At 38.2% G+C, this 17,968-nt stretch overlaps 1 protein-coding gene across 1 annotated transcript; it reads right to left on the minus strand.

Annotated features, from left to right (window-relative positions):
* Positions 1 to 436: 436 nt before the first annotated feature.
* Positions 437 to 8,941, minus strand: LOC102686741 (aerolysin-like protein). Its single transcript, XM_006630151.3, has 2 exons — positions 8,833 to 8,941; positions 437 to 1,476 (listed from the first exon to the last, which is right to left on the minus strand). Exon 2 carries the CDS (start codon positions 1,468 to 1,470, stop codon positions 526 to 528), a length of 945 nt encoding a protein of 314 aa, XP_006630214.2. The 5' UTR covers positions 1,471 to 1,476; positions 8,833 to 8,941; the 3' UTR covers positions 437 to 525.
* Between the last annotated feature and the right edge of the window lie 9,027 nt (positions 8,942 to 17,968).

Here is a 17,968-nt window from a genome sequence, read left to right on the forward strand (position 1 = left end):
CTCTACCAACAACAAAAGAAAACATCCTGCAAGAGTCAGATGACATTACTGGATAAACAACATGCTCACTCAATGATCTTAATTAGGCAACTTTGTTATTTGAATACCAGATTATAGTTACAGAATGGGATATATCTGTAATTAAGTGTCATGATCAGGAAGGTGCTAGCTTAAAAGTTTTTGTCTGTGGAAAAGTAGTAGTTTGGGTTGGTCTGCTCAACTATAGCTCAAACAAAGACAAAGGTTCCAAGCCCAGAGGCAATACAGAGTCTATTGAAAACATAACAGCCACATACAAGCTAAACTGAATGCCCTGTAGTGGAAGTGTAATCTTGTGCACTCCAGCTGGAGTATTTAAAAGAGGAGAAATGTTAGTACTGGTCCAGTCTGTGAAACTGGATCTTGTTTACAATTAAAGACAGCTGAGAAATGTGTGTTTAACTTGAAAGGTTTTATTTGCAGCATTTTCCTTCCAGCACATGGCTATAACAAGACAATCAGAAAGACCTGGTTCATCCATCATTTTTATGTTCTCTCCTTCACAACTACTTTTGCTTTGGTGTAGGTGAGGCCTTTGTAGACACCGCTGGTGTTAAACTTAAGCACACTCCCATTCCTGCAGGTTACTTTAACAGTGCCCTTGTACGGAAGATCAACATCCGCATGACCAAGTGTAATGGCTACATCCATGGTCTTCTTTGCTGGGACTTGGATCTTGAAAGACAGCTTCTCAGATGCCTCTGTTTTGTTCTCCAATCCATAGGTGTCTTCAGTTCCCACTGTCCAGCTGAATCCAGTGGAAACCTCAGCTAGCTCAGGGATTCCTGCCCTCACTTCCATGTTGAAGGTGAACTGCATGTTGTTAGTGACAGACCACGAGGAGGTCTTGGTTATGGTTTTGGAGGTTTCCAGGGTGTACTCCTGGGCAACAGAGGAGCTGTTGATGTACATGATAGACTTGATCTCTTCCGTTTTCACTTGGGGGATGACTTGGTTCAGAGTGGGGTACTCCATTTTGGTCATGACTGTGGACTCAATGGCATTGATGAAGATGAAGCCCATGCTGTCAATATCAGAGCCTGCCCGTCCCATAACCCCCAGGCAGATCCCAGAAGCCACATCTATGAGGTACTCTTTCTTCAGCCCCCAGTCAGTCATTTTCACAAAGAACTGCCGGTTACGGCTGGTCTTGAACTTGATGGCTCCCAGGCGGGTCCCAGCTCCGTTCCCCCACAGAGAGAGGGAGGCGAAGAACTCGCCGGGTTCGAACTTGAACTCCTGGTAACCTGTACCTGGTTTCCCAAACTCCCGGACCTCCCCATTGGTCAGCCAGATCTTCACAGCCTTCACCTGCCAGCCCCCTACCCACACACCAATCTTCTCCAGCGTGGCACCATCATTGTGGCCATCAAAGGAAAAGGCATTGGCTCCATGCCCACCAATTATATGTGTAGTTGTTGGGTAAGCCATGTAGACCTGGAAAAGAGAAGGAACATTGGTACTGCATGAGGATATTGAGAGCATAGCCAATGCCTGGGATAAACAAGAAAATTTGTGCAGCATTTAATTAGTTGTCAAGCCAACAAAATAATATGGATAACTCTCATTAATGCCATATCAGTTTCAGAGTTGTGCATAAAAAACATTTTTACTGTTTATTTCAACTTTCCAAAACCTTACAAATTAAATCAATTAATACCAGAAAAGGCAATACCTACTAGAAGAGGGATGCAGAGGAATGCAGTATAATGTCTTTAATAATGTTTCAATAAGGCATAAATTAGTATGTTTTAGAATGTGACTGCCTGGAGCAGATGAATAAGAAAATGTGAAATGATGTTGCTTTATTCATTTTTCACCATCATTGGACTTTTGTTTTTGATTACTTTGATTTGACGTGTTCAGAAATAAGAATTCAAAAGAGCCAGGTTACGGTTTGATTATTCTCTATTAGATTTTCATTAATAACTTTTTTTGCTCTATATTTGGAGAGATTGTTTTTTATAAATAAACCAATTTTCTTTCCATGTGTTGTGTTCATTATTTGTTTTGATATATTTTTCAGTGCAAGAGACAATTTCAGATAAACAGTCTGTATACAGTATTGCCTCTAGAAGGTTTATAGAAATATGTGCTGCAGAACAAAAACTACCAAGGTGATCACATGTAATCTAGAGCAGTCGTTCTCAAACTTTTTGGACCAAATACCACCCCTGATCAAACCAAAGCATCCAAGTACCACCTACAAGTCATAGGAACCCCAGAAAATCTCAATAACCAACATGAGCACACGTGCGTGCACACACTCACATACACATATAATAAATATTATAATAAACTTTATTTGATATAGCGTCTTTAAAGGTGGCTTCTCAAAGCACTTTGTAAAATAACAACAGGAGCAACAACAAGTAAAAATAAAAAATAAAAAAGTAAAGGGGTGAGACTTTGTGGTCGAGCAAAGCAGATATGAATTCATTGGTCGAGCCTTGATACAATTCACAACAGAGTCTAACAGATTTTAAATCCTCAGGTATTTTCTTGACAGCCTCGCTGTGGATACTGCAGTGTGTCCATTTCATATCTAGAGCAACCTCTCTTCATGAGGAATGACAACATCCAAAATCAAACTGAACGAACTATTGTGGGTCCTGGCCGTAGGACGAGGAAGCCAGGACCCCCATGCAGGGTAACCAAGAGGTAGCTGCAGAGGTGGAGTTGGGGTGGAGGTGGGATGCAAAAGTCGCATGTGAGGGAGGAAGATACTGCATTTTGTATTTATAGCATTCAGTGAAGGAGGGACAAAGGGAGTGATTGCTAATCACTGATGGCTGGGAATGATTGAGCTTGGTCGTTGTCATCCTTCCCAAACTTTCATTAAATAAACTCAATTTCATGAGGAATGACAATGCCCAAAATCAAAGTGTAAGGAACTATTATGGCGTAAATGTTTGGCTTAACTCGCTTGGCTGAAGGGTGACCTCCTGGCCGTAGGACGAGGAGGCCAGGACCCCCAAAAAGAACCATGTTGTGATATTTAGAAATATAAATTTGTTTGGTGTGAGTGGAGTTGGTAAAATGCCATATAAATATTCAATACTAAAACGGGCACAGTAAAGACATTTAAATCTTTCTACGACCGACTAACGCACCAGGAGTGCCCCTGTCGGTCAACCAATCACGTACCGCGGTATTTTGCGTCAATGCGCGTCACGATGCGCGAGGCCGTAGCCAATTACCTCCGGTACGTGTCTGTGCCGCGCACTTTGAATGGCTGCATCTGCATCAATTGCGACTTAGTAACTCAGAATTCCGACTTAGTAACTTAGAATTCCTCCTTAGTATCTCAGAATGGTGACTTCATATCTCACATTTGCGACTTCGAAATAGCCCACATTTCATTGTCTGTCCTTTTGTTATTGCCACGGATTCGGGTTCTAGGGATTGTGCCCTCGCTGCTCCCACCCTAGTTCGTGCCTCACTGCATTGGCTCGAACCCAGGTCTTGCCAGCTGAGCTAAAGCAGACCTTTTTTAAGTAAAAAAGGACATACAATGGAAATATGTAAAAAGCATAAGTTTCAGCTTTTATAATTGTGAATTCCTCTGGATGTGAAGTGTCTATTTCTGTATCTTATTTCATATTCTGTCTCCGTTTTTGTATTTCTGGTGTTTAAATAAAAACTTTTTTAAAAAGCCCACCGTGCACTATTCCATCTACAGACTCATCTAATTGCAGTGAAAAGCATCTGCTCATCTTAACACGCTCTATCAGCGTACTTTTGACATCATCATCCAAATCAATAATTATACTAATGGCTGTGTCTTTCGAAGGGGGCAGCAGGCCGAGCTGTTTAGTAGCTTTTTATCCACACATAATACGTGTCGGCTCTTTTGCCAATGGTAAACAAAGTTCTTCACAAGTAGTGTGGGACATATCTGCTTCAGCAACCCGCAAGCTTGCAGATTCAGATGTTTTCAGAAGTTTCATAAGTCCGTCTCAGAAGTTAAAAGAAGTTTATATTTCATGCGCATGCAAGCGAAACACAGAGACACTAGGTGTATTTTTTTTCAAATTAACCTAACAGTCCTTAAATATTTTCTGTTATCTATCACACTTTCCTGTGCTCACAAGATTGCCAGTTTTCCCAAACCATGCACATTCTCCTACCTCCTTATTTGCTGAAAACGTTTTTTTTTTAATACAATTGGTCACTTGCATTTGTAGTATACATTTCTATGCTATTCTCTGTTTACAAGGTTGGCATTGTTCAAAATCACTCACAGTCTCCTACCTTCCTATTTTCTGGAGATAACTTTTTTTTAAATACAATTGGTCACTTGCATTTGTAGCATGCATTCCTATATAATGGTATACAGATGCAGCCATTCAAAATGGGTGGGGTATTTCGCGGCATACCCCGGTGGGCGTGTCGCGGTATCACGCGGTGTCACGCAGTATCACGTGGTTAATCGCGTGTCATTTGACGTCGTGCCGGAAACTATCCGGCGTCACCTTGTAAAACCGCCAGGGGGAGCTTAACCTCTCATGTACAGCATTTGAGCTTTTAATTTTGAACTGTGTATTACAGCATGTTAATCATCAGTCATTAAAATGTTGGTATATTTTATGAAAGCAATATTGCTCAGTTGGACAAAAGTACACAACCTACCTTTATCAGAAATATTTATGCATCAAAGCCTTTACCGAAGATATTACTAATAGTATTAATAATGGATGACTTTGGACAAGCTGTATACTCAAAGTATAATTTCTTTAGCACATTTGTACAAGCACTTGGAGTCCAAGCCATACTTTGTCAGGCATTTTGTTTTACTTCAACGGGCATAAAAACTTCCTTGCTTTTAACAGGGTGTTTCATCATTTCTAACTACGAAAATGATTTAAAATGCGACACTTATCATTTAACTAGAGCTCAAAATATCACAAGGATCCTCAAGAGCACAGCAAAGACTGTATTAAAAGATACTTGTATGTATCAACGCTTTCTTTTCCGTATACCAGATTTTATGGAACCACTTCAGAAGGGTGTCAGCCAGTCAGATTCCAGGAATCGGTACTTTAAAGGAAAAATACACACTGGTATTCTATTTCTTCCTAACGATTTTAAGCATCGAATTATTTAACTAGCATGTGAAATAGCGTGTGAAAAAGTGGTAGTTTTAAGCTTTTCTGCTAATATAATATGGAATCGCGTATCTAAAGAATTTAATAACGATATGATTATATTCGTGTACTCCGACAGGGCTGTGTAGGGCTGTTTCGCCTCCCTCTTTATGTGAGTTCCCTTGTAGCCTACTGGTCTACATGCTTGACTACCAACTCATGGGTTGTGTGTTCAAATCCAGCAGGTGCTTTTAACAAACATTTCTTCGAAAATATAGAATAGCGATATTATGGACAATCAATTGACTTTTATATTTCAAAATATCACAACATGATCGATTCTTAGTCATTTTTGATAACAATCAACAAACAAACATTTCTTTGAAAAAATGAGACGTTTCCCTTGGTCAGAGATATAAATATATAATATATAAATAAATTAAATTTAACTAACATGTGAAATAGCGTGTGAAATAGTGGTAGTTTTAAGCTTTTCTGCTAATATAATATGGAATCGCATATCTAAAGAATTTAATAACGAAGAGGATTTCTTTCTATTCGAAATGTGTATTTTAAAAGTTTAAGAAGTAAAAACCTTACAGCGTGCACAGATTTCTAAACTGATCAGGATCGTTATCTTTGTCTTATGCATAATAATGTTCACCGCTCTGTCCAGCAAATTAATAATAAACTTTATTTTATATAGCGTTTAAAACGAATAAGTAATTAGATTGCTCATAAACCTAATCACTTGCTTTTTCTTTTTATTTAGGCTCAGATTTCAACTATAGATCGTATTATTAATAACCATAATAACAACCAACCAACAAAAACAACCATATAAACATAATACCAACCAAAAACATAGATAACGACCACAATACAAAATCAAATATATCAAACCATTATACTCTCGCAAATTCCTCCAATTATCATAATCCCACCCCTTATGCAAAACCAAACCCTCCTCCCGTCCCAGTTTATCCTCTTTATCATAAACAAAATCCACCTCAATTTTCAACATAAAGCATTACTGCTTACTGGGTTTTTGAGGGGGGGAGGTGTCTTTCGCTGGAAATCTCGCCTGCTTCTACTTTACGAGTACAACCCCCTCTCTGCCGGAGTGCTGGCTGTGACGAATTAAACCGGTTTCACAGGTATTTTCAAAGTAGGAAGTACAGTGTTAACTGGTAGCTGGGCTCCTCAATGAAATCGCTTTCACATGCTAATGAGTTGGTTTAACAGTCCGGGAGTGGCAAGCTTCCAATGTCAACTCGACTCGATTGGAAGACAATGAACGTATTTTAGCCCTAAATGAATTAATAGCAAACATGGTTTACATAAAATACATTTTTCCAAGAAAGTTTATAATAATACGATCTATAGTTGAAATCTGAGCCTAAATATAAAGGAAAAGCATTTTCAGAGAGCAATCACGTTGTGTTTATGTAGAAAAAGCGATAAGGTTTATGAGCAATCGAATTACCTATTCGCTTAAAACGCTATATAAAATAAAGTTTATTTAGAGATGAATGATCAGTGTCGCAGTTTAAATAATTTTTGTAGGAGAGCTTGGACAGATTCCAAGTGCAATTTTGCAATTTACGTTGCATTGTCCAATGTGCTGTTGTAATACAGTTTAGAATACAGTTAGTCTAAGCTTTATCAGCTTTATTTATGGGTTGCAATTTAGAAAAAGTCAAAAACCGCACTCAAAATGCAATTTAGAGCTTTCTGGCAAGAGGAGACACCCAAATTATAATGTAACATGCCACTGTTTGTGCATGAATGAAGTTATACTGCAATTTTCCTTAGATACGCGATTAAAAAAAAATAATTTTTTGAATCCCCGGCGGAACACACTCCATAAGAATCAGCTCTTTTATACAGTATATCGCCTTTAAACACATATATTTAAACACTCTTTACGATTTAAATCAAAACGCGATTCAAATCAATAAAAGTGTTTATTTTGTAACGCATAGGTGACTATTCATTGTTATTAAAAAGACTTAAATTCGATCATGTTGTGATATTTAGAAATATAAATTTGTTTGGTGCGAGTGAGGTTTTATTTAATCTCTGACCAAGGGAAACGTTTCATTTTTTCAAAGAAATGTTTGTTAAAAAATAAAGTCATAGTTCCATGGGATTCAATCACAGACCATGTGACATGGGAGTCAGGAAACTAACACACAGCACCACCAGATTTGATAACGCTATAAAAACGCTATAAAATAATGTGACTGGGCACAGAACAAGTTTACAGCACAGTACAATAATAAATGCTGACCATGACTTTAGAAGCATAAATTACCTTACACTCAATTTAAACACAAGCTGTCTTTCTCTATGAACCTCTAAGCTGGTTCATACAGAAAATGTAGAAATGCATTAGCTTGATTATGATTAAAAAACACATATAATTAAACACACGTTTGTGATTTAAATCAGAACACGATTTAAATCAATATAAATGTTTATATTGTAACGCATACTGTCCAGCCTCCATTTCTCTATAAAAATTTACTCTATTGCACACACACACAATAGAAGCAGGAAGCAGAAGCAGGGACCGTTGTCAGAAGGGAAGAAGGTGACTATTCATTGTTATCAAAAATGACTTAGAATCGATCATGTTGTGATATTTTGAAATATAAAAGTCAATTGATTGTCCATAATATCACTATTCTATTTTTTCGAAGAAATGTTTGTTAAAAGAAAAGTCCAGCACCAGCTGGATTTGAACACACAACCTGTGAGTTGTTAGTCAGGCACGTAGACCAGTAGGCTACAGGGGAAGTCGCATAAAGAGGGAGGCGAAACAGCCCTACACAGCCCTGTCGCAGAACACGAATATAATCATATCGTTATTAAATTCTTTAGATACGCGATTCCATATTATATTCCCTATTAATCAAATTCTAAAAGTATGCTTGTTGACTCCGGTATCTCTTTAGTTAAAGACTTCGATGCTTAAAATGTTAAGGGAGAAATGGAATACTGGTGTGTATTTTTTACTTTAAAGTACCAAGACCAGCCATATACAGTACTGTATGTTTATGTTCCAAAATTAATATCGTTTATGACCTTCACACGCGTTACAGTATGCTCCTATTCTTTTTACGCTCAACTACTAAGATTTCCTTTCAGTGGTAAAATTCAATATCTACAACTGGCACAGTAAAGACGTTTACTGTACTGTAAATCTTTCTACGACAGACCAACGGACCACGAGTGCCCCTGTCGGTCAACCAATCACGTACCGCGGTACCCCGCGTCATCTTGCGTCATGATGCGCGACGCCGCAGCCAATTACCTCCGGTACGTGTCTGTACCGCTCACTTTGAATGGCTGCATCTGTAGAATTACACTGTAGCTCTTGTGTTCTCTCAGGTATTGGCGCATGCTGTATCGTAGTACGTATTTGACACAAACTAATTTTATTAAAATAGAAAATATGAAAACCCGTCCCAATATTTCCCTGCACACAAGAAATTTCCAGAAGTGGTACACATACCATAGTTTGAGAATCACTAATCTAGAGCTTTAACATGATTTAGACACATAAGAGGAAATTGGAATGACTGGGTAAAAGCATTTGGAACAAAGTCATGACAATGCATACCTCACAGAGGACCAGCAAAGTGCTACAATACAGCAGCCCACTGATATTATTCTTGTTTTTCAGGGTTTTAGTACTGACCTGTGTTGAGATAACTCTTCACTCAGGTTAGGTGTGGTTCAGCAGAGTCCTTTATTCATGCGCATGGAAAGGAAACAACCATACAGATAGGAGAGCAGCCTCTGAATGATGATGTGAAAGATAATGGGTTTTATACAGCAGGTTTGTGGTAGCATAGCATAAAGTTCCGTATAAGGAATTGTTCTTCTCATACAAATACTGCTTTGTAACTGACCGCTTTCATTTTCATTTCAAGAAATAAAACTTTAATTTGGTCCGAAGAAAGTATATAAACAGAAAGTGCGAAGTACAGCTAAACATTTTGTGGTTATAGCATAAGCATCAGCAGATCAAATGATGTGTCTGCAATTTATTGTTTCTTACTGTCACTAGACAGAAAAGGTATGTTAGCAAGAACAAATAGTTATAATCTTGTACACTTAAAAGGTAAATGCTAAAATTCTTTCTCACAACAAAGTGGAAATTTTAAAAATAAAATGACATTTTCAGGTGCAAGGAGTGTGTTACTTTGGCTGATAACTCAGGCTTTCTAAAGTTTTGTGCAGGTACAAGGAGTTTATGATGTGAAATACTATGCACAGAAAATCAAAAATCTCATGGTATTGCTATGTACAAACTTTTATCCAGCAACATGCATTAGTTTAGTGCTGTATAAAGAGACAGTCACTGTTACTGATTTTGGGGATTTGCATTGATTTCTTCAGAAAGTGATCACAATAAAAATCAGCCTCTGGTATAAAGAGTGTCTCACATACTGTTTCCTGCTCTTTGCTGCTTGTGGTTCTACTTCATCACTCACAAGGAACAGTCCCTGCTGCTATGTTACTCAGAGCTGCTGCTAATATTTCACCAGCACGTGAAATGTCCTGCAGCTTCAGCATGATTTATCAAAGTTATTAGTACTTTGTAATAAGGGTGTCCTGGAACCTTGATATTTTGTCCTGAGTTTGCAACAAAAACTAAAGGTACATGCACGCATTTTATTTAGACATGCAAGAAAATAATTAAATGTGAGATGTCAAAGTATACAGATCCAGCCATTCAAAATGTCCAAAGTAAGCCATTTTAAAACACGGTAGGCGTGGCGCATCATACATACCACGTTATGATATTAGTATCCGGAAACACCTTGTAAAACCGTCAGGTGGAGCTAATAAAGTTTAACATCTCATGTACAGCATTTGAGCTGTCACCAGAAAATGCCTGGTTTTGAATCATGGTCACTTTTGAGAGACAATCTCTTTCCAATTAAGAATTTTAAGTTTTATATTCTTTAGACTTTTAATAATTTTAAACTGTGTATTACAGCATGTTAATCATTAAACATTAAAAAGTCGGTATATTTTATAAAACCAAGATTGTTCCGTTGGACAAAAATACAGAACCTTCCACCTTCATCATAAATATTTAAATTATGCAGAAATATTTTATGCATCAAAGTCTTTATGGAAGATATTACTAATAGTATTAATAATGAATGACCTTGGACAGACTGTAAGCTCAAAGTATTGCCATAGTCCACTTTCTTTGTAACCGTCTGCATCAGTTTAACTATTGTGACACGAAAATACTTTATTTTTTCATTGACAAAAAGTAACACTACACTCTCTTGTTTAAACGGATTGATTTGTTGCTGCACAGGCTGTTAAACCAGAGGAAAAGAGCGCCTATTTCTTCGAAGCATTTCACTGATCCAATCACGTATTCGTTTCCAATCATACAAAGTAAGTTTTCAGAATCTCCGATTCACCATGCCTATAATGGTTTCCTGGAGATTGCTCATAAACTATATGAATTTAAGAACATGAACATTATGTAAACTGTATATGGCTGGTTTAAAAAAAAATACTACCAATAGTCCACTTTCTTCCTAAACATTTTAAGCATCAAAGTCTTTCATTAAAAAGCCAGCAGCCATATCATCCTGCAACTCACAACTGGCAACCCACTGAAGCTAAGCAGGTGTGAACCTGGTCAGTACCTGGTCAGTACCTGGATGGGAGATCTCCTGGGAAAAACTAAGGTTGCTGCTGGAAGAGGTGTTAGTGGGGCCAGCAGGGGGCGCTCGCCCTGTGGCTCATGTGGGTCCTAATGCCCCAGTGCAGTGATGGGGACACTATACTGTAAACAGGCACCATCCTTCGGATGAGGTCCTGACTCTCTGTGGTCATTAAAAATCCCAGGGAGTTTCTCGAAAAGAATAGGGGTGTAATCCTGGTGTCCTGGCCAAATTTCCCATTGGCCCTTACCAATCATGGCCTCCTAATAATCCCCCTCTATGAATTGGCTTCATTACTCTGCTCTCCTCCCCACTGATAGCTGATGTGTGGTGAGCATTCTGGCGCACTATGGCTGCCGTCGTATCATCCAGGTGGATGCTGCACATTAGTGGTGGTGGAGGGGATCCCCATTGCCTGTAAAGCGCTTTGAGTGGAGTGTCCAGAAAAGCGCTATCTAAGTGTAAGCAATTATTATTATTCGGCTACATACTGTGGTTATTTTGGAATAGTTTTAACCAGCTCCTAATGACTATACAGGTTGAAAATCCAAAATTCCAAAATCCGAAAGCCTCCAAAATCCTAAAGTTTTTTTAATCCTGACATGACACGCCACAAGTGGAAAATTCCACAAAGTGCGGGATGGTTCCACAATGTACAGCTGTTGTGTGCCGCTTTAACCTTCACGTAAAACACTATGTATGAGTGTAACATGACTTGCGTAATTGTTGTGTTATACTGTAAATATAATAGTAATAATAATAATTGCTTACACTTAAAAAGCCCACCGTGCACTATTCCATCCCGGTACTATGGAAGCCTCACTGGTAGAAATGGGATTCTATAAAAATTAGTGTAATTAATTTGATTTTTATCAGGGCATTGTACAAGACAAGTCTTCAGGCCTATGGATCCTATGATCCTGTACGATTTACAGTACATGAGAATATAGGGGGGAAGGAAAAGTGCCTGCGGTCATATTTTTCACTGACAGACAAAGTTGTGTTGTGTTAACAAAAATTACAGTATGCTTAACAGCCGCTTGTAAGAGCAAGGCGACTTCCTGCTATTGAAACAATTTTTTTACAGCTTTTAAAGTCACGCAATGTTTGAGTTAGGCAGGGACATTTCATTGTTTAAAATAAATATGAGATTACCAGCAATCAAATGTCCTGTTTTTCCTTACTTTACTTTTTGGGTAAAAAAAACATGAATATTAATAAATGACACATGTCCTACATGTGAACTTGTGTTCTGTGTACTGAATCTTAGTGCACTTTTCCTATGTTTGTAACAAAAACAAAATCTAAATGCAATACAGATTTTGTGCACAGCTAGTTCTTGTACAGGTTTGTCACAGGCTTGTACAGCAGCTTGTACTGCTGGAGGTGTCTCTGGTGATGGAGAGCCAACTCTTGAGGGACTCTTTATAAGCTGTGCCTCCATTATTATATATTATTCCAATCCACTCCAGCCCTTTCCCAGGGGCCTGACGAATCCAGGCTACCGCTGGTAGAAGAGTATCCAGAGGCCTTACAGGACACCTGTACAGAGTCTCCAGGCATTTTCTCTGGAAGATCCGACAAAGTCAGCATGATGCAGCGAGCGTCTGAAAAATCAAGAAAGTTGAAATGTCAGTCAATGGCAGACTGAACGCACTGTTGTAGACAAGCTTTTAAAATACAATTTTTTTTTTCTTGGGGAAATGAAACAGAAAAAGAAAGTGTTTGAATTGTTAGTGAGCCACAGGTTCATTTTGTGGTTTTCTGTTGGTGGCATGTTGGAACAATTGTTAGTATTGATGGCTGGTAGCATCACGGCCCAAGGTTCAATTCACCAGGGTGCTATTTATACTGTATGAATTACATTGCTTTGTTTATAAGGGTGTCCTGGAACCTTCATACTGTGTATTTGTCCTGAGTTTGCAACAAAAACAAGCATACATTTCATTTAGACTGAAGGGGGCTATGCCTGTTAAGAGTTAACAATTAAGTCCTCAATAACTGTTTTATTGTTTTGTACACTCCCAGTTGGCTGAGGTTTATTCAGGGTATCTTGAGAGGAGTTGTAACTCATGTATCCTAAAGGTGTTTAGTAACAGGAAAGAGAACAAGGTTCTTATCTGACTAGGATCTTGGTTGATTGCCCAAGAGTCACCTAATCACTAGCTGTTCTGACCTTGTTTACACCTTATATGGTAAGAAACCTCTACTGGCTAATCATACAGTAAATGCATGTTTTTTTATGAAACTTTTTTTCAGCCTGTTGCTGTCCTTAGGAAAGTGAGTGAGAGACGGAGTTAACCTGTTAACTTCCTCTGTCCTCCTTTCTTTATTGCAACAAAGAAATCTCCAGTTTGATTTATTGAGTTGTGTGTTTTACTGAAAAAGGGCCTAACAAGACTCACAAGAAATGCATTTATCTTGACACACAAGGTAAATTTTACATATAAAATCCTAAAACAGTAAAAAAGTGACTCAAGTTCACATTTGTTCCTAGCTGTCAAAGTTCTAACATCAGAGGCCAGTCTTTCAGTGCTCAGGTTGTTCAGCTCAAAATACAGCACAGTGCTGGAGGTGTCTTTTAAGTGAATCAGTATAAACTGTGTCTCTACCATACCAGATTACACCCATCCACTCCAGCCCTTTCCCTGGAGCCTGGCAAATCCAGTGCATATCGTTTCTGATCCTCGGTTGTCTTCTGGTCTTTTCTGTTCTGTATTCACAACATGTTTGGTCACTTGCATTGTTAAGCGCCTTGGGGCAACCTTGTTGTGAAAGGCGCTATATAAAAATAAATTGAATTGAGTTGATCATGGTGAATCAAGAGAGTGTGTAGGACAGTTTCACAGAGTCTCCAGACTTCTTCACCTGAGGCTCTGATGAGGTCAGTGAAAAGCTGCTAGCATCTGTGAACAGGGCAGACGACATATTGAACTTTGTTACTTTAAAGTATTGCATTTAAAATTAAATCTAAATGCAATACAGATTTTGTGCACAGCTAGTTCTTGTACAGGTTTGTCACAGGCTTGTACAGCAGCTTGTACTGCTGGAGGTGTCTCTGGTGATGGAGAGCCGACTCTTGAGGGACTCTTTATAAGCTGTGCCTCCTTTATTATATATTATTCCAATCCACTCCAGCCCTTTCCCAGGGGCCTGACGAATCCAGGCTACCGCTGGTAGAAGAGTATCCAGAGACCTTAAAGGACACCTGTACAGAGTCTCCAGGCATTTTCTCGGGAAGATCCGACAAAGTCAGCATGATGCAGCGAGCGTCTGAAAAATCAAGAAAGTTGAAATGTCAGTCAATGGCAGACTGAACGCACTGTTGTAGACAAGCTTTTAAAATAAGATTTTTTTTATTTTTCTTGGGGAACTGAAACAGAAAAAGAAAGTGTTTGAATTGTTAGTGAGCCACAGGTTCATTTTGTGGTTTTCTGTTGGTGGCATGTTGGAACAACTGTTAGTATTGATGGCTGGTAGCATCACGGCCCAAGGTTCAATTCATCAGGGTGCTATTTATACTGTATGAATTACATTGCTTTGTTTATAAGGGTGTCCTGGAACCTTCATACTGTATATTTGTCCTGAGTTTGCAACAAAAACAGTAAAATGTATAAGCATACATTTCATTTAGACTGAAGGGAGCTATGCCTGTTAAGAGTTAACAATTAAGTCCTCAATAACTGTTTTACTGTTTTGTACACTCCCAGTTGGCTGAGGTTTATTCAAGGTATCTTGAGAGGAGTTGTAACTCATGTATCCTAAAGGTGTTTAGTAACAGGAAAGAGAACAAGGTTCTTATCTGACTAGGATCTTGGTTGATTGCCCAAGAGTCACCTAATCACTAGCTGTTCTGACCTTGCTTACACCTTATATGGTAAGAAACCTCTACTGGCTAATCATAAATGCATGTTTGTTTATGAAACTTTTTTTCAGCCTGTTGCTGGCCTTAGGAAAGTGAGTGAGATTAACTTCCTCTGTCCTCCTTTCTTTATTGCAACAAAAAAATCTCCAGTTTGATTTTTTGAGTTGTGTTTTACTGAAAAAAGGGCCTAACAAGACTCACAAGAAATGTGAGACATCAAAATACTATTATATTTTGTATAAAAAACTTTGAAAACAGTAGTAATTGACACAGGTCCTACATGTGGTACTTGTGTACTGTGTAGTGAACCAAAGTGTGTATGTGGTACATGTATGTAGTAAACCATAGTGCATTTTTCTTAAGGTTTGCAACAAAAACAATTAAAGGTACAAGCATTTATCTTGACACACAAGGTAAATTTTACATATAAAATCCTAAAACAGTAAAAAAGTGACTCAAGTTCACATTTGTTCCTAGCTGTCAAAGTTCTAACATCAGAGGCCAGTCTTTCAGTGCTCAGGTTGTTCAGCTCAAAATACAGCACAGTGCTGGAGGTGTCTTTTAAGTGAATCAGTGTAAACTGTGTCTCTACCATACCAGATTACACCCATCCACTCCAGCCCTTTCCCTGGAGCCTGGCAAATCCAGTGCATATCGTTTCTGATCCTCGGTTGTCTTCTGGTCTTTTCTGTTCTGTATTCACAACATGTTTGGTCACTTGCATTGTTAAGCGCCTTGGGGCAACCTTGTTGTGAAAGGCGCTATATAAAAATAAATTGAATTGAGTTGATCATGGTGAATCAAGAGAGTGTGCAGGACAGTTTCACAGAGTCTCCAGGCTTCTTCACCTGAGGCTCTGATGAGGTCAGTGAATCACTGTGTACATCTGTAAAAACAGCAGGAGACAAAGTGAGCTTTGCTACTTTAAATTATTACCTTTAAACTTCAATTTTAATACAATCAATGGAGAGCACTAAAATATTAGCATCAATATTGCTACTACTTACATCTTAGGATCTTAATTATTAATTTCTAAGCAGTTATTAGTGCTTCTCCTTGTTTTTTTAAAAAAGATAAAGATATATTTACTGTACATGGCAGTAAGGGAAGCAGAAGGAAATACCTGAACATTTTTGCTGTACAGTTTGTTGATAAATGAACAGTTACCAATACTTAGGCTGCACTCTTTGCCCTACAGATGCAGCCATTCAAAGTGCACAGTACAAACCCATACCGCATGTTACTACTCACGAGCCACCACACTGTACCGCGGTACGTGATTGGCTGGCCAAAATGACCGGCAGGGGCACTCGTGGTGCATTGGTCGGTAGTGGAAAGATTTATTCATTTAATCTCTTTACTGTGCACGTTTTAATCCACTCAGTATTGAATATTTATATGGATTTTTACAACTAAAGGGAAATTTTAGTAGCTGTGCATAAAAAGAAGAGGAGCATAACGCATCTGAAGGTCATAAACGATATTAATTTAGGAACATAAACATATTATGTAAACTGTATATTGCTGGTCTTGGTAGTTTAAAGAAAAAATACACACCAGTGCTCCTTCTGACCATATTGCTGTACAGTTCTATACTTTGTGAAAATTGATCATTTTAACCTTTTCTGCAAATACGCTCGTTATCGGATTAAACAAAAACATACTTTTAGAATTGGATCAATAGGGAATATAATATGGATTCGCGTATCCAAATAAATTAATAACAGTATAACTATATTACTATAGTATATGTATAGTACTATATAGAACATATAGTACTTCCACATGGGATCAAACATGGAAAGATTAAATTGCAATCATTTTTATTTTTTAAATAAATTTTAGAAAAGCGTTGTTTATACAAAAAACTTGCATTTAATACCACTCAATAGTTATATTAATAGAGATAAGCTCTCTATTAAAGCTCAGACCAAAGATCAAACAGCAATATGGTTGAGTGTGAATTGTGGCACTCTAGCAGGCTAGCTGGTGTCTGTGTGGTTAGGGCCAGCTGGCTGTGCCGAAAAATAAAAACCGGTTTAACAACTCTTAAGCAACATCTTAAGCAACTCTTAAGTTTTTGTTAGACCATTAGACATGCAATACACTTCCTTGTGATCATCTTAGAATCTCTGAGGTAAGCACATGCCTTTCGAATATTTCGGATCAAGCGCACTCAAAATGGAAAGGGATCCATACCGCTGTTCTCACAGAGTGTCTTACAGTATATGAGCAATGATTTGTTCTGCTGTAGCAGTCATGTGGTGTTTTCATTTTTGGTCATATTCTTTTAAAAACAATCCTGTAAGTATGTAGTATAAATACATTGATGTTCTGCTATTTGAAAACCACGCTGTTTGTTTTTACATAAATGCATTAATGCCTTCAAGAGGGCATTATATGTGAAACAATTACTGATCATATACAGTATGTAACATTTAGAAGTTTTTGTTTCCACTGGAAAGAAGAAACTGGAGTCGCTTGGTTGCTTGTGTTGGTGCGTGTTCAGTTTATTTGAGGTTTGTGGAAAAGTTTTGATATTGCCCAAAACTTCTCCTTTTCCACTTTTGTTTTGTTAACTAGACCAATGTGAATATAATACCGTAACATTTGTGAGGTTTGTGCAGGAAATGTGGAAACAACGCTCTTACAGGCCACGATTTTTGATTTTTAAGAACTTTCTTTTCTTTTCACAAATAAATACAGAAAACCACAAAATAGAAAGCTTTACAAATATTTAAAACAGTATACTGTATATGAACACATCTCAATAAGGTTAGACAAAGTAACAGTTACATAACAATAATTTATCTTGTTCAGGTGCATTTTTCCTAGTCATTTTCATCACAAAACAGGACAAATCCCATTGTTTATCTTTACATGATAATCTTGAGTATATCACAGACTCTTGAGGTACAGTCCTATGCCCACTATTTTCCACAGATTTTCTGCTTCCTCCCTCCCTTCTCTCCACAGATCTCTGAGGTAATAGTTCTAATAACACGCAGTGCCAGGCTACCAGCTGCTTTGACTGGAACCTCAATGCCTTTGAACACCCCAATGTTCCTCACTCTCCACAGCGCGTCCACAGGGCGTCTTTCCCACTGTTCACCACGGCCCAAAAACACGTCAGAAGGAAGTTTGGCAGGAGAGATGCCGTATATAATGAAAGCAGCAGTCAGGGAAAAGTGGGGTGAAAGGGCTTGCAACCAGTCTTCAAACTGGCCCTAGAAACCCTTAGCAAACTGGCAGGACCACAGGAGATGGGTCAG

The sequence above is a fragment of the Lepisosteus oculatus genome, chromosome 4 (genome assembly GCF_040954835.1).
Source record: "Lepisosteus oculatus isolate fLepOcu1 chromosome 4, fLepOcu1.hap2, whole genome shotgun sequence".
Classification (NCBI taxonomy): Eukaryota; Metazoa; Chordata; class Actinopteri; order Semionotiformes; family Lepisosteidae; genus Lepisosteus; species Lepisosteus oculatus.